The sequence below is a fragment of the Acanthaster planci genome, linkage group LG04, assembly GCF_054643075.1.
Source record: "Acanthaster planci isolate LZ-2023a linkage group LG04, COTS_SCS, whole genome shotgun sequence".
Lineage (NCBI taxonomy): Eukaryota > Metazoa > Echinodermata > Asteroidea > Valvatida > Acanthasteridae > Acanthaster > Acanthaster planci.
Genome location: NC_141780.1, coordinates 18,705,618 through 18,723,841, shown reverse-complemented (window position 1 = coordinate 18,723,841; position 18,224 = coordinate 18,705,618). Strand labels below are relative to the sequence as shown.

General features: G+C 43.0%; 1 protein-coding gene across 1 annotated transcript; it reads right to left on the bottom strand.

The window, feature by feature from the left end:
* Positions 1 to 1,022: 1,022 nt before the first annotated feature.
* Positions 1,023 to 17,876, bottom strand: LOC110986954 (neuronal cell adhesion molecule-like). The gene is made up of 16 exons (XM_087135886.1): positions 17,785 to 17,876; positions 16,555 to 16,652; positions 14,217 to 14,325; positions 13,825 to 13,997; positions 10,589 to 10,885; positions 8,945 to 9,050; positions 8,461 to 8,648; positions 8,059 to 8,196; positions 7,702 to 7,851; positions 7,430 to 7,563; positions 6,691 to 6,859; positions 5,552 to 5,860; positions 4,284 to 4,660; positions 3,715 to 3,943; positions 3,266 to 3,381; positions 1,023 to 2,334 (listed from the first exon to the last, which is right to left on the bottom strand). Exons 2-16 carry the CDS (start codon positions 16,637 to 16,639, stop codon positions 2,155 to 2,157), a joined length of 2,760 nt encoding a protein of 919 aa, XP_086992012.1. The 5' UTR covers positions 16,640 to 16,652; positions 17,785 to 17,876; the 3' UTR covers positions 1,023 to 2,154.
* Between the last annotated feature and the right edge of the window lie 348 nt (positions 17,877 to 18,224).

Genomic DNA, 18,224 nt, shown 5'->3' with positions numbered 1-18,224 from the left:
AAGTTGACGTGGAAATATCACTGAAATTGATATTTATGAGTTTGGCAGGTATTTTGAATTGTGATCACTCTTAGAAATTCCAGATTCGCAAACTTCTTTGTCAAATGTGACAGGGACACAAAAGAGTTGGACCCCAGATTTTTAGAATGACCAATCTGTGCTCTAACTGAAAGGTCTTTCTTCCGGAAATGGGTTTTCTTGACCAAATACATGTACTCCACTTTGTAGGCTTCGAGGTGATGTGTGCACTCATGCAAAGAGTGTCGAGATGAAGTTCACGCTCTTGAAACTTGTAAATTCAAACGGCAGTTTCATTCGGAAATCAAAAACTTTGCTAATACCCTTGCATATTGAAAACATCCTACGAAGCCCATCTGGCTGGAGGTGTCCTTTTTATGGCATAATAGACTGAATCAATAATCAGAAGAAGAACAAATCTATTTGAGAAATTTTCATGTTTCTGCACCCCATTGAAAAAAAATGTGTGCATACTTGGGCTCCCATCAGAATTTTCACCCTAGCTAAGCCATTGTAAATTGCTTGGTGAGTATACGGTACGTGTACAAAGCGCCCTCCACTCTTTAGATGCTCGTTTCCATCTCGCCCTCTCCTGCCGGGCGTCAGGAGCGGGGACCGCAGCGGCTTCGCCGCTCAGGGTGATCACCAGTGGAAGCCATGTGTCATTTCCTGCTGCGGCCGCAACGTTTGCACAGCTTGAAAAAAAGGGGGGGGGGTCCATTAAGCTGCTGTTGGTATGTCGAGAAAAGTTCCAGTCCTCTAGAATGTGACAAACTCCCAACGTATGGAAAGATGATAAAGAGTTTAAACAGGTAGGCTGATGTCGGATCATGCCACCCGTACTTTTCACAATGCACTCTTACAAGACTTGGTAACTTTTACTTCAAATCTTGGGGATGGAAGTAATTGGACATCTTTGATGATTTTACCCATCTGTATTGGATACATTGAAGACGAACGATAACCTTGAATACTTGCCAGAAAAAACAAAAGCGAATCATAAGTTCCTTTACGTTTCATCTACATTTTATTACAGATTTTCTAGCCAAAGGCATAATAAACGCTGAGTCACTTTACTACGACGCTGTTAAAATCTAAACAAGAATTTTATAAAAACTCCAACATCAAAACGATCTTTAAACTTATCATAAGTCCTTTCGTTCATCTAACATCGTGAGGAGCTCTCAGAAAAACAGCTGATGAAGAATTCAATTAATCAAATGAGAAATGGTTTAGTTAAGCAGGCTTCTGATTAAATTCATCCCCACGATAGATGTTTTCAGATTTGTATTTTCCTGAATTAATTTAAAGTTGATTTCCTAAGGAAAGTAAACCAGAGAGGCCCCTTTCAATACAATTAAAGGAAAACAAAAAATGAGTGTGCAGTTATTTATTTGAATCTCTTTTAAGGGACATTAAAATGTTTCTAACAGGAACGAGGAAAAAATCCTGCTATTGTATGAAACGTAATTTGAGGAAATCTTACATAATTTATGTAAATGATATAAAAAATTACACGTATTCAAATAAAAAAATGGAGCAGGAATATCAAATGTGCATTTTCATCTGAAACAAAAAGAAATCTATTCATGACAGACAAAACAACCTGCCGCATGGTCTTAATGAGAAGTTCATTATCAACAAAGTAAAACAAGAAGCAACTTAAAGCAGAGTTCTCAAAAACTGAAAGGGCCTTTGACTTTGAATGCTGACAGATTTGACTTGTGACACAGTGGAATTACTTGCTAGTTTCTACTAATTTCTGCCCAACAAAGCATAGTAAGAAGGAAACCGTCCTCTTACTTAGCCAATGTGGTCTTGGGTACCAAGTAATACGGAACGGCCAATTACTTTGGGGGAATCTTTGAAAGACACTAAGCCATCATTTTGGCGTGCCTTTAGAGTTTCAAACTTCTTTTAGATGTGAAGTTCCAATCGTCTTTTTGGAGCATCGTTAGCGTAAAAACAACTTTATTATCCTTAAACTTTGTGTCTATACCTTTTCAGCGTAATGCATCGATTTGTAGCATTTGAAACGGAAGTCCAAAGAAACAAAAAGCAAAATCATTTTTATATTTTTCCCCACTTTCGATCCTTCGTGGTGCATGATACCACTCCCATCCGTCAGTTCTGATCTCAAGGCATCTGGAATGTCACAGGATCCGACTTGGGGCCCAGGTACCGGCCGTTTAGTATGGCTACTTGGAACTGGTAGGTAAGGCCAGGAGAGAGGCTTCCCACTCGGCAGTCAGTGTAAGGCAGGCACTCAGCGGGCCATTGGCGTTTGGTCTCAGCCTTAGCCGAGTTATTGTACACCTGCGAATAGTGCCACGATTCAAAATCACTGACATTAAAATCGGCTACAGAATTTTTTTTCGGCGAGGCTGGTTTTGTTATCATCTCTTGGAGACCCAAAACTTGTCATTAACTGACATGTTGTCATTGCATGCACTTTGTTCTCCATTCATGCTTCTCTTAGAGCCCACCAGAAAGATTGCAAAAGAAACAAAAACAAGGAAGAATAAAGAACAAACTTTTTCCAGGATTCCTCATAATTCACTCAGGTTCATGAACACTATACATGTATACGGGGCTGCAACGTTCCTGTTAATTACAGGAGGTAAGGCCAATGCGCCTTCGACATGATACATAATTCCAGGGCCCGGGGCAATATTCGTCGGCACTCGATCATCACTCAAAAAAACTGAGCCTTACACTAAGCTTCACATAGAATACTAAATGCATGCGATCCTCAGGTGTTGCTCCAGGATCGTCTGTGAACATTTCCCCATAACTTGATCTGCTTGCACAACCCTGATAAATGGAGTAACAGCTCGGTGCAGGCCTTAAATATTGAAAGTCTGAAATCCACAACGGGCATTAACCCAAATGGGTTTTTGGTATCTTCCCCCAAACCACTGAAAGCTATGGTCTGCAATCATCCGAGGCACATTACTTCCACTCCTGGGGTTTCGAGACAGCATCGAGGTAGTAGCGGAATCATGTTCCATATTCAGACAAAATCCTGAAAAGTCTCTGTTTGGCAGATCAGAGTTTGAGAGGGGCTGATTGAAAGTTTTTTCAATGAGTAAACAGTAGGCTGTTCACCACGGTAGAATAACCGGGTGAGGCAAAGCATACGCCGACTTCTAAAAACTTCAAACAGTCCACTTACAAGTGGCTCCCATCGGAAAGACAATTCATTCAACTCAAGTAAAACAAATTCCATCAAATGGATACGGCTCACCAAAAACTTTCGCAGTCGGCCATTAACAGAAGAGGCCGGCACTTCATCCCAGGTGATGATGACTGCGGTCGGGCCGTCAGCTGTCACCTGGACATTCTGAGGCGGGTGGGCGGGAACTGCCGTGAAATAAGAACTGAAGATTGCATTAAACTGCATTAAACAGAAGAGTGACGAGTGCAGTGATTTGCTGTCCGGGGATGCTGGGCGTGGTTCATCACTTCTCCACTATCGTGAGGGCAAGGCAAGCACCACGAACAGCAAATACACTGCTGAGGTCAGTGCACAGGTCTTCTGTACACATGCTTGATTAATACAAGGGTCCAGTGTTACACTTCTGCTTACTGTAAGTGGAGAATCCTTGAAAAGAGTAAAAAAATTACACACTAGTTGTTTAGCAAAATTACCAATGCTTCACCAGCTTCAGGAAACTGGTCCTGACAGATACTCACTTCCTTCACCCGTGAAACCCGACTTCTCCAGGCGTGGCCCTACTCCTTGATCGTTCTTGTACCACAGTTGCACCTCCAGCTCCTTGTACACTTCCCCAAAGTCAATCTCATAGCTGGTTATCCAGTAGCCATTGATTTCTACCTTATAGAACAGCCTTTCACTGCCTGATTCCCACCATCTAGCAACGTACTTAAATCCGGTCCCATTTTGGTCGTATGGATGAACCTCCTATATAAAGCGGTCACGATAAATCGAAGGCAAGTTTCAAGTCTCATTTTGTACTCCCTTTCTATGTAATTCAAACAAACTCCATTTTATCCGAAGCTGATTCTACAACAAAAGTGAGTTCTACTTAGGAATATTTGGGGGAATAGTACTTGACCTACATGTAAAGTAGAAATAGGAAATAGAATATTTCACCAATGCTCATGCAATTTCCTTGTTTCTGCCATTGCTGTATAGTACACTTGGTTCAGTAAGATGATCGAGGAAGGTTCTTTGACAACCCAGCGCCTTTCCCTTGTTTTGAGGAGAATAAACAGCTCAACCGTAAACTGGCTTAACTTACCTGCCACGCCAATCGTATCTTGCCGGGCTCGGTGGCTTCAAGTCTCACTTCCTCTGGGTTTTTTGTCAAGATACTGGGACTGGTGGTGTAATCCTCCGACAGCGGGCTTGGCGACGACTGCCCAATGTCGTTGACGGCCACTACGCGAAACCGATAGGTGACCCAGGGGGAGAGGTCCAGGGAAGCCTGGGTGGAGGTGGCCGGGACGGTGTCAATCACTTGCCAGCCCAGGTCAGGCCAGTTGGTCTCATAGGAGATGATATACTCCGTGATGGGGGCAGTACCATTACCACCGCTGGTCCATGACAGGGCCACCATGGTGTCGGAGACATCAGACCGCTGTGTCACAATTGGAGCAGATGGGGCGCTGGGCAGAGCTGTTGAAGACAAAAGACGGAAACGAACCATTAGAAATACGGCTGGGTTTTCTTTACGGAGAGTTTACTTCTAAACTGACACACAGAATTTGTTGACAGTCACAAAAATTGAAACTACGATTGATGCTTTTTGTTATTTCCAAAACACTGTAATATGTCAGATATGCACATGATACGGGCCATCCCAAATGTGTCCTTAACCACACATGACAACGCAGTGGGATATTCTGAACAAACAGTGTTTCACTTAGAACTGCCGTGTTCTTTGAAGGTGGTGTGATCACTTGTCAAGACTTCTCTTGATGGTACCTGATGCAACAACATGAATAGCTATGCTGATTTTGAATGTAGACCTGTTGACCTAGACCTATGCATCGTCAACATTTTCATCCACACGGACGTGATTAGTCAGCAATTTATCAAACAGGGTGCTACGTCCGAATAAAGATCTCGTTTCCAGTTCACTTGGAATACCAATATGGCTATTTTCTAAAAACCCGTTCTCTGGTTAGTAAGACTGTGTCCAAAAGTTGTGACTGACCCTGGAAATATGCCTTGAGCAGAATACCCCCTTATAAGTTGAAAAGGGCCATGTTGGTAGGGAGTGTTCATTTTGTTGGTAGCGATGCGACCGTAACGCGTGCATTTCTTTGTCGCTTGTGAACCAGCGAAGTTCAGTTCTGACTAAAGGAGCCTCCGTTGCTGAGGATATCACGCCTTCTCTTGGCCAAGCTCGAGGCTAATAACAAGTAAAACATTGGAAGCCATTGGCTACATACAACGGCTACATCCACTTTGCAGAGGCATCAGTGTGTGTTTATTTTTCCCATCTGCAGCCCCTCGATTCGGCCACAGGCTCAGCCACATGGACTCGGCTCACTCCCGACTTACTCTGAACGACCACCAGCCGGGTGGACACTGAATCCTCACTCTCAGACGTGACTGCCCGGCATTCATACGTCCCTGTGTCCTCCACTACGGTGTTCAGCACTTTCAGGCTGTCCGAGCCGGTCCTAGCGCGTCGGAAGCGGCCACCGGGGAGGCTCAGGTCCAGTTGCTCCTGACCGGCCCCGATGTCGCGGTACCAGGTGACCGTTGGCTCTGGCGTTTTGTCATAATCTACCTCACACACGATCACCGCCTCGTGGCCTTCCTCTACGAACACTTCATCCCCAGGTCCCACGATGATCGCTGTGCTTCCTGTTAAATCAAACATCAAATGGTTCATAGTTTGAGCAGAGACCCAGAGCTGTTGAGAGCTCTGCCCTCTTCCAGGGAGCTGAGACATAAAACTGATTTAAAGTGGCTATAGTTGCGGTACTTATGACTTCTCAATTCCACAGTAATTGCTCAGTAATTGATCGTTGCCGATCTATATCACGTTTCAATTTCCAATAATTGTTGTGGCATTGCAATCAGTACACACGCTGTTCAGCAAGCTCAACGTACTGGGTTCGAGCCTGCTCCATAGGCCTATGCCAATTTTCCATTTTTGTTTTCTCCATTTGTTTTCTTTATTTCCTCAATCAGATTGTATGTTTACTTTCAATTCACATTTTCCTTTTTTTTATTAGTAGATTCATACTCCCGGAAGATTTTTTAAGAAGGAAAATAAAGTCTCAGGTCCATTTGTTGTAGACTGGTTTGTATCCCGTTTGAAGTAAACAGTAACTTGTCTATAAACTTCCTTATTGATAACCACTGTGTGAAACTAAAAACCCATTAAAAAAAGAGTTCCAGTTGAACCATACGTGAATAGCCCAGCTTTCCCTTACAGCTCACAGGAAAATGCCTTAGATGACAAGCTGCTCATCCACATTTGCTACAACACAAAAAAGGAGGGTCACCACTGATGGCAGTGTAACCGTGAACAGTGTGTGCTGGAACTGAGGCTAAAGTCAAGTATGGCACCAGACCTGATCTCCCAAGGCCCACAAAATCAAATTTGATTGACACCCCATCCACTTTAGTTGCTGCTTCTGCCAGGACGTCAGACACTGGAACCCCCAGCAGCTCTGCTGGACACTTACTTAGAACCGTCACCGTTGATGTGGCTATCAGTGCTCCAAAGCCGTTTTCAATGACGCAATTGTAGTCACCGCCATCAGCAATGCTCACCCCAGACACCGTCAGAGTGCTTGTGGTGCTCTCAGTGTTGCCGTCTTCCACGATGCTGTACTTTGGGTCAGTGTCACTGATCTGGAAAAGGGAGGGGGTGACGATAAATGTTTGGGACATTTTCCAAAGCCAAGCTTGATCTCCAGCTTCAGCGTCGGCTGCCATGTCAACAATTTAAGCCTCCTATTCAATACCATTCCACTATTCCTCCACAGCAGGGGTGAGATTGGAAGAAAATAAAATATCATCACCTCAGGTCCTGGGGCCCTCACAGCCATGTAGGGTATATTTTATAAATTTTTGTTTGCCTACATGTATCAGCACCCCTTAAAATACCCTTTTCTAAAGCTTAACCTTTATGTGTAACAAGTTCTTAATGGTTAAAACAGGACTGGCCAGATTTTTAAATAAACTGTTTGAAAAATCAGGAAAATCATGAAAATGTTATCCCTGCCACAGACAAGCTTCACGGTCTACATGGATTTAGTTCCAGCAGCAACCAAATGTTTTTTCCAGAGACATGAAGCCAACAAATCCAAGTCATGATCTTTTTGGAAGTGCTCAGAAGTGTGGATGGTTCGAAGGAAACATTTATGTAATGATCTGGCATCACGACTGACAAGATGACAGGAACATATCCAGGTTGTTTACCGGATTATTTTGAAACGTCCAGGTGATGACTGGCTTCGGTGAGCCCTGACCGGCACATGTCAGTTCAAATCCTTTCCCTTCGATGGTGATCTCATTTCGTTTTGGAGCATCGATTATTTCGACAGGTCTCACTACTTGTTAAAAAGAAAACAAAAACAACACAAATGAAACTGGAACCAGTTAAGACTTCATTTTTAGCAAGACAAATTAGGCAAACGAGTAATGAACTGAAAAGGATTTCTAGCTATGGTGAGCTGAAAACACAACTTTACATCCGACAAGGAGGAAGCTGCTGGCAAATATCTCGCCATGTTCGTTGGTGGCCACACACATGAACAAAGCGCTGTCCTCAGTGATGGCATCTCTAATCTCCACCCTGCCTCCTCCGAGACCCTCCGTGATGGTGCGACGAGGATTTGGCTCTTCAGACATAAAATAAAAAGGTTCATTTTGATGGCAGGTCACATTGAAATGCACTGCGGCAACCGTTTTCGACAGTAAAGTGCATCCAAGTAACTATTTTAATTAAAATGTCACACCGGGTTTTGCAATCGTTTTGTTCTTTAGGGCGCTCTAATGTCAAGTGGATAACTTGTGATTCGTCTAAGTCAATTAACTGTCAAGCTAACCCGCTTCTACTGAGGAAACACCATTCACCAGCCATGTTATCATGGGAACCGGGATGCCTTCCGCTTCGCACTCCAGCACTGCCCGATCGTTGATCCCAGCGTAAGTGTCCTCCGGTTTATTCTGCCAATAGGGGGTAGCTGAAGGCAAAAAGACAGGGAAAACTCGCCATCGCTTTCACCAATAATCCCTATCTTCACATCCCCAGCGCTCTATGTGGGCCTAATTTGCTATTCAAACAGATCTGACTGTGCAATGCCCTAATAAATCCCCATCATTTGCTGGATCTTCATTCATGATTTTTCGCTAAATTCGTCTCTGTGAAAATGGTGACAGGTGAATAGCACAAAATGAATAGATTATGAGTCATTTAGTGAACAAGGTTTCTTCTCCTTGGCACTTACACTGTACAGTGACAGTTGTTGTGAAGGAGGTGGGTGTTCCAGCTCCGTTCTCAGCCGTACACTTGTAGGAGCCGACGTCTGTTTGGACCACATCACTGATGACCAGTTCCTGGCCGTAGCTCTCGTACGACGTGCGATCCTCCGGCAGTGTCTCACCTTCCTTGTTCCAGGTGATGGTTGGCGTCGGACTAGAGAAAAAAAAAAGATCTCAAATGACAATGAAAAAGAACCCTTTCAGATACATGTGCAGTATAAAAAAATCCATCCAGGCTTGAAAATCGTGTGGAGCAAAGAGTAAACTTGATAGTTTTAACTATAAGTCATGTGAAAAACTATAATTTTCCGTTTACTGCTGGGCTGGCCACCATGTGTCATAAATGAGAAGGAGAAAACCAACAAAATCTGGACTAGTGTGTTGGGGGGGGTTGAAACACATTTAGCCGTATAGGTGATTTCCTCAGGGCAAACTGAAGTTCTAACTTACTATCCTTCAGCGATGCATCTCAGGCGAAGATTTTGTGTTCGGAAGGCATCCACCGATGACGGGGGAGTGTAGACAAAAGAAGGAGGCCTGCCTTCAATATTCCATACTATGAGAAGAAAAAAAGGTACAAACCAAATCATTACCAGTAGGCCTAGTAATTATTGATCCATTGGATTTTGATGTGCACGTGGCATGCCGTATAGGTAAGACAAAAACCACTTCGGAATTAAGGATTACACGTGCTATCAGACCCCACGAGACGTCACCTCTTTCTCTCCTTTTGGGCACAATTTAGGCAGCTGAATGCTACAGCAAATTAACGTACACGTTAAACATGAATAAGCGAGAGCAATCTGCAACTTGCTGTCACTGTACGTGTTGCTGAATTATGCAAATCTTGACCACATGTTGTTCATTTAACATGTTGAATATGTTGTGCGTGTGTTTAAATTGCAAGTTTAGGTCTAACATGTGCAGGTGTGTCAAGGTATAGTCGACTTAATTAGGTGTTCCCTTTTTCCTTTATCTTATATAGTTTTCATGGAATATCTAATAAAGCATGAAAGCAAAAGGTCACGCAGCGAGCTTCCGGAACCCTTGCGCGGTCCGCCTATGGGGATTTTACATGGGCCTTTCTATCACGTTCGATAATTTTTTGAAGAATAATTCCTATAAGCTGAGCCCACCCCATGAAACACTCATATTGGAATTTTACCTTTGTCTTCCTCAAGTAATAGTTTGGAAAAGTCACCTGGAGATGGGTAAGAAACGAATTTTACTAACGACCTTTCACGTCCGGCGATATCGTACCCAGGTCTCCTTGTTCATGCAAAACTTTGTTTTCACTCCCCGTGCTTCCGTGAAAACGAGATTGTACAACGTTGCAAAGATTTACCTAGAGGCAGGCAATGGGTTCCAGATTCCGTCGAGCTGCCATCACGCAGTTGTTGTCAGCAAAGGTTAGATAAAGTATTAAAATCTTTCGTAAAAGTAGAATATTGCTTCGAGTGTATTATCTCATAAATTATAAAAGTGTGTCAAATATTTTTGATCTGTTTTATTTCGGTTTTTACTGACAGATTACCATAAAATTTCAAACCGTAAACGTGCATCTGCTAACGAGACTGCCTCATTGCACTGTTCTTCATGTAGTTTAGATTTTCGGAAGTGATGGGTCAATTTTTGGCTGGATATTTCAGTTTCTATAAATATACTAGCAAATATTTTCCAAAGCCCCTTTCCGAGTTGGATTTCTAGAAAGTAACTGAACGAAAAAATACAACATTTTCTAAAATCTTTGCACCTTATTTTTCCTATCCAACAGTTTCGGAAGCGCGCCATCAGGGGTCAACTTTCAGGCTGTATTATACGAGGAGCACGCTGGATTGGAGTGCCCACATGCACATACAAGTACTCAATAAACGTGACTCTACGACTTTGAGAGGTTTGATATTTCAGTGAAGCTTGTGTCATGATCAGTCTTGCGATTTCAGAGTCAACTTATACAGTACCGGTATGCATTCCTGATAGCTTGGCTGGCAAACCGTGCAGTTTTTATAGGGCAAATATTTTCTGGGCTTCCCAGCTTCGAGACGGTGAGCAAAGGAAAAATCTCACAGGGTGCTGCTGCCGCAAGCAATATACCTGCTCTGACCACGATCTCCTTGATGGGAGAGAGAAGCTGGACGCGCAGATTGTCATTCTTGACGTTACACTGGTAGTTGCCCCTGTCTGACACCCTAATGTTGGAGAAGCGCAGGTTGAAGTTGGGGTCGATGCTGATGCGGTTGTCAAGGGGGATCCTGTTGCCTGGGTTGGCGTCGTCTGTCCAGAAGACTGAAGGCGCCGGCACGCTCTCTCTCTGGTTGCAGGGGATGGCGGCCGACTGGCCCTCATCAAAGGTGAAGGTGGTTGACTCGCTATCTTTAAATCCATCAGCAACTGTGAGACAAGAAGGGTGAGGGAGCAGCAGAAAACAAAATAACGACATGAAACATAGATTCACTGTCAACGTGAGACAGCGGGAAAACGGGGGTTCAAAGTATTATATTGTGCTAGACCCGTGAACAGGGCCCAATACTTCTTCGTCAAATACTCGAAGGAGTATACGTCGGGCTCTGTTTACGGGTCTAATGTTGTGCAGCGCATGCTTTCCAGATATTTGGCAGTCAATCAAAATCACCACTTAAAGTGAAATTTGTGGTTATGGCATTCATTAGAATGTTAAAGAATGGGATCTCCGGCCATGTTGTCCCCCTGAAATCACACCAATGTCTCATTTCCAGCAGAGATTTTATAGCACTCTGCTCTGGTGGCCTCATCAGGGAGATTGAGAAACAGGTACTAGGTACCTTTTTTTTTCTTTAGGACATGAAATCACAAATGGTACGGTACAAGCACCTTCCTTGGATGACGATGAAGGGTTTTGGGCCTGGAAGTAATTTGGACGGGAACTAGAGCCCAATCAGTATCGTCTTTGCACGCTTTGTGCCATGTGCTAAAAGATCATTAGGAACTCATTTGTTGCTACTTGTAGCTCTTGAAAGACAGAACATAGCCCTGGACAGAAATACAACAGCGGTTCGGCTCTGGAATGCCCTTCCTGCAGACGTCATAACAGCTCCATCGGTGGATGTCTTCAGAACACTCATATTTGCCAACTAGCCCCAAAATGAAAGCACTTTTTTTCTTGCACTTTAATGTTTTACTTTATTTTTTCGCACAAAAATAACATCCCCCTTGCTTCGCATGCACCTCGCTTCACCTCAGCGTTAATATCCAGAGGTGGACTTTGCTGAGTATCAGCGTAAATGTAGATGTACCCAGGATCTCAGATTTTGTCCGTGTACATGTACATGGACAGTCCATGTGAGCATGTCATCTTTTGTCAGTTGCCAAGGTAATGGTTCAAAACAAAGACACTGAACCGTATTCTGGACTTTTATGCTTCAGCCAACTGGTCAATGTGATGAACTAAAACCAACTGCGAGATGACTGACGTAACACTTCCAGTACTTCATATGCGCTCGTTAGTATGGCATTGAATTCATGTTTATGATTTCAATTTCATATTCACATTCAATTTACATTTCTAAAATAATGTTATTTTGTACAATGTTCAGTTTGAGTGCTTCACAAAATGACGTCCCGCAACCAACCATAAACCAACCTGACACATCAAGAGTGTCCTCTGTTAATAAGATTTTACGGCAAAATGCCACTGTGCAAAGGCTGCCGGTAATATATTTTGACATGCGCTGCTTCAGCAGCATATATTTGTATGGTCGTGGGCAAAGATCGTATAGCGCCGAAGGCGCGAGATGGATAACTCTGCCCAAAAGATGTAATTATCGTGGGTGCCATTTGAGCAAGCGATGCGCCTGCGCAATTTACGGTAATGCTTGGGCGCAGGCTCACCAGGTGCACGTGCCTGCCGCGGCGCCTGCGCCTGTGCATTAATGTGCATTGCGCTCGCGTATCGCTGGCTCAAATGGCGCCCATGCGATACAACGTTTTACGTGTATTCATGGTGACGTTCGCCATCTTGCGCCGCTTCGCGGCGCTATACGATCTTTGGTCGTGGGCGCAAAGGAATTAAAGGAAAAAGGGAAGCCGGTCGAGAGAATCGGTGTGTGGGGTACAGTGGGTGAAGTAAAGGAAAGGCATGGGGGATGGCTGTGGGTCGAATCCTGGAGGATCCTTTCTCTTCTTCTTTCACATTTTTTCGCAAATTTGTCTCCTGTTGGAATAGAACAGTTTCGACAGTTTAATTAATTTCCTGCCCAAATTTGCAGCCTTGAGGTTTCTCTCTCTTTTTTTTTTACTGGGAAAACTCTCACTTCAATGCGTTGTTGACTTGGGCCACGCTTATTAGCCTTGCATTTATATCACTTGATATGGTAATTTTCACTTACCATATTTCATTTAGAGACATTTTGCCATAGAAGCCTCATTTATATCAAAGGCAGTAGGCAGTCAGATTGGGTGATGTGTCAGGCATGCAACCAGGAGGTCAGATAACTAAGCAATTTAATTCCCCACAAGACTTTTGAGCACTATGTACAATTTTTCCACAGCTTTAAATCAAAACTCAAACTTCTTCAGACGGCAGAAAAAAACATGCAATTTGTTTGCCTTGAGCAAAATGTAAAAAGCAGTGGCGTTAATTTGTGCTGGACATTTGGGAGAGTGGGCTTTGTGGGGGACGGGGGAAGGACTTGCCCCGGTCATGAAACTTCGAGGGGGGGGGGTAGCACCATAATGACGACACTGTATGGGGGTAATATTCACGATACCGATGTACATGTGTAACGTGTTTTACATTCATGCAGTGTATTATAATAATGACCCATAATATGTTTTTATGATTTGTTTTTATTGTTTTCCCCTTTCGAATGATATTGAACATATTTTATCTTGTGGAAGTCTTCACAATCCGCTTCAAGGTTTTCCTCACCACAAAAGTGTGGGTGTGTGTGAGTTTGTTTCTGCATTCAATTGGGGACCCTGAACAATAGAGGACAATAAGGTCCCCGATTGACAGAAGGTCCCCGATTGACAACTGTGTACAAAACATATGGGTGGTCAAACAAGTACAAACAAAAGAGGAACAATAGAGGGTCCCCAGTTGCAGGCAAATACACACTTAGTGTGTATGGGGGGGGGTGATTCAATAGCCCCCGGTCCAAAAAGTGGGGAGGGGGACATGTACTCCCCATCCCCAAGGATTTACGCCCATGGTAAAAAAGGAACTTGTAAATTGTAATGTATCATTAAAAAGTGCCCCCAGGATTTACAAGTTGTTGTACAACACAAGCACGTGTTTCGTACCATCGAACCGTACGCCACCACGAGAACAAATAAGCGGGGAATTTACTTACAAGCAATTACGAAGTTGATCTTTTCTGACAAAGCCACGCCGTACATATTTGAGGCAAAGCATCTGTAAATCCCATTGGTTAGCTCGCTTGGCCGTCGTACCATCAGGTTGCCTCCGTCCATAGAGTACAAGCCCGATAGCCACAAATCCACACCATCTTTTTGCCAACGGTACCTTTTCCGAGGGGAACAAAAATTTGCCAGGGCATCAGTCACTGCTGGAAAGAGGGGACAGGGAAAGACACACTAATACCACGAACAAAACCAATGCGATCACAAAGCCCTTTTGGCATCATGGGGTCTGTGGACCGCTTAATTAAGGACCCCAGAAAATTTGGGAGCCTCGCTTGAAGTTCCTATCAGGATCACAGTCACTATATACACCAATACTCACTCAGGTGCTGGAATCCCTGTCGCCTCACATTCAATGGACACAGGCTGCTTTGGTAAGACCACAAAGTAGGAGGGGGATTGCCTGGTTATCTTTGGTGGCAAAGTCCAACCTACCAGGCACCATTCAAAGACGAAGGTAAAGTTATAGCTTTTCCATGACAACTTGAAGTTTGAAAATTGTACTGTGCATGTGAATTTGACAAATATAAAGTCAATTTGGCGCTGATTTTGAGAACAACATATCCTGGTTTCTTTTCGAAATAACTGGCATTGGATTTAATTTTGCACCATTCAAATAAATGAACATGCAGAACGTTTAATGTAAGACTGCAAATACGTGATGAGGCTTTCAGTTTGACGAATGCGTTGCTTACTGTCACGAATGGGCAATCTAATTCGTAGAAAATTGATTTTGTTATAAAGACAATGAAAAATAAATAAAATATACAAGCCTGTCATGATGTACAATTCTAATGTTACATAACTTCGCTTGATTCATTAACTAATCAGGGTATTCAGGCCTGTTTTTTCGCACAGACACAAATGCCTACGTGAAATGAGGGCAAAGGCATGTTGAAACAACCAAAGTAAAAGCTGTCGAATATTCCTGTAGGCACATAATTGGCACAGTAAGGGAAAACCTGGCATATTAAATGGCTCCTTGAGCATTTTTTTGGTGAGTTCTTTACCCGAATGGTATGTTAATGTTTTTCAGTATTTGTTAATTGAAGTTCTCTCTTACAATAAAAATCAGTTCGTTTTTTCTATTCGCTTGTGACTTGTCTACAAAGACGTCCGAGTGGAGAGAAATATGTCTAAGAATGGTTGCATCGGGCGGTGTATGGTATTTCATAGACTTAATTAATTGTAATAAATGCTGAAAAGCAAAGAGCTTAGATTTTGTATATATCTTTATACTACAATCATAATTTTGAAAAATGTAGAAAAACAGTCTTTTTTGTGTAGGCCTCTACTGAAAAAAATGCTATCTGCGTATACAGTCCAAGACTAACACACTAACAACTGTCCCTACTAATTGCTTCTATCTCGAGGTACATGTTTTGTTAATTTTTGTGTCCTATTCTTCAGAAGGAGGCCATATCATTTCGACCCATCCACCTCGAGCAGAAGCAGCCCCCTCATCAGTTGAAAAGAGCAACTTTGCCGGGGAGTGTTCATTTTGTTGTTGGCGATGCAACCGTAAGGCGTGCATTTTTTAATCGTTGTGGACCAGCTAAGTTCAGATCTGATCAAAGAAAGCTAAGAAAATAGCGCCCTCTCGTCCAACTCGAGGCACCACGTTTTTTATTTTGACAAGATACATGTGAAACCGTCCTCAAATGTCTGTGACTAAAAGAATTTACTTACAAAAAGGACGACTTCACTGCTTCTGAAGACCTTGTTCATTATGCAAAAACAACAAGACCATTCGACATGAGGGCCCAAAGCTGTGGAACTCACTACATAATTCAATTACTGGCACTAGTAGAATATTTATGATCTAAATATTTGAACTGACTTATTTTTGGTAAATCACAAAAATTAAGGAACATTCTTACTAGCTAGGCCTATTGCATGGTAATTGCTTATTGCCAACCGAGTCCCGACATTACTTATCAGGATTGCAATATCTCTCCATAACTCGGTAATGTTACTTTGCTTGTATTATATACATCAACATGTATAACGTAGCTTAATATTCTACGCTACTTAATTTATGTCAGGGGATCCCTACTCGACAAGCTCTGCTTTTGGGAGGATCTCCATCCACAGTTTGTTTTTGAATACAGCAATACATGTAAATACATGATGTGGTAAAAATAATAATAAAAATAAAGACCTTGTGTTTGATCTGATGGGATTCGAACCAATGACCTGCATCTGCAATGCAAACAGATTCTCGACCGTCGTACCAGTCGCGGTTGGATCGTTGGTTCGAATCCAAACGGCAGTGGGCATTGCAGTTCACAGGTCAGTTGTTAAGTTGTTAATAAGATGTTTCCAATAATGTCCGTCAGTATAAAAGACAAGAAATACGGTAATTTTTTCACCATGACCAGGGCGCATTACATCGACTGTTTTCAATATGATTATCGGTTATCTTATCAGTGGCGTGGCTAACATTTAACTAGTTGGGGGCACAATGGGGGCACCAGCTTTCATTGTTATTTATTTATTTATTTTTTTTGGGGGGAAGGTTTTGTTAGCCTTGTTCAATATCCATTCATCCGTTTTTTAGGATGGGGGCACCTGGGGCAGAGGGAATTCGTAGGGTGCACGTGCCCCCCGGCCCCCCGTGGTTTTAAAAATTTTATGAGGGAAATGTTATCGGGACTTACTTTGTGCCAGCGAAATAGTTGACAAGCCAAGGAGGCAGACAGCAACACTTAGCAAGTGTTTCCTGTCCATTGTGTTGAATTTCATTACCCTCCGAACCCTGCATGTGGCACAGAACAAATCAGATAACTGTTAGGATTTTGCTTCAACATGTATCTGAAATTGTGACCAGACATCGGTTCATTTTGGTTCAGAAACATAATGTGTACAGTGCACACCAATCAAGAAACTCGCTGTGTCAACACTTTCACAGCACAGGTACACACCTGCACCACAATTATTAATTAACAGAGAACTACTTGATTAAATTACTTGTTACATAATTAAATGGAGCTCTATGACCATGAACAAATCTTCTTGTTTCCCTGAGTCCGTCAAACTGATTGGCCCTCCATGCATAACCCAATAACATGCTGGAATGCTATACTTCAGCTCCTCCCGTTTCGTCAAGTCTTGTTTGTCACCGATGACCGCAAGTATTAGAGCCTACCTCATGACTTGAAATTGGACAAAACGAGGTCTTGGCTGTACCTGTTTCCTGCAAACGTTTGCACGTTTTCTTCAGCCCCATTTTATTGACAAATATGACAAGTGACAGAATTCTGCGCTTTAAAAATAAAAATGTATGGGATTGTTTACCCTGCTGGGTTCAAAAGCCCGCGAACGATTCAAAGAGAGCACGCTGAGGCATAACTATATGTTCTGGCCAGTCAGCGGTCTCGTAAGGTATGAGGTCACGGGCGTAATGAGAGCCCGTTGAATCGAGGGCGGATGTGCCTTATTCGCCGTGCCTTCAATTATGAACCCCTCCAATGTTATCAACATAATTATTGTATTATAAAGGCGTTTCCAGCTTGCATATATGCAAATGTCGGGTGACATTACACCACTTTTTGTAATCATATTTTCGTCACTGCTCATGCATCTGTCCACAAGGGCCGCAAGTATCACGACGAGCGTATTAGAGCAGAAGGTATGCCTATGCTGAAGGTAAGGGCGTTCACATCGTGAGGGGTGGAGTTCGGCGTTAGAAGGACCGCCCCCCCCCTTTTTTTTACTTCTCTGTAATCCTCATTTGTTTTACTAATATAACAACCACAAAACAGAAGTCTTGGATTTGTCTTTGTGGGCATTTAAAATGCACCAAATTGCAGGATTTGATGTCCTCGGAAAAAAAAAGTTCTCCAGGAGCATGTCCCCTGACCCCCTCGCTAGTCATTGCATTTTGATACCATTTCAGATAATCCTGGGTACGCCTCTGGAGGCCAGCCGGAAGTCCTATGGCATGACCTCGGTAAACAGCGCTCAGGGCAGCTCCTTTGAAGTCAATTCACGCTGTGTAGGAGAAGAGGCGGCAGCAGTGCTGGAGAGTGAGACAGGGGTGATCTCTAATGCCACCAACATCATACTGTTGACGACATCGATGATGCAATGATTAATATAATGATTTGTTCATGAATAAATTACGCTAATTTATGCACATCGAGTACCTTTCTCATAAAAGGCACAAATATTCTGTCAAAAGTCCAAAACTTTCCCCTCAAGCTGTCTTCTTGCGCAGTAATATCAGAGGTCTACGCGCCTGCATCGACCAACACCAACAAATGTAGTTGTTAGATTCCTGGTACTTACTACTTACACAGTTGTCAACTTTAGGCGAAGCCTTCCCTTT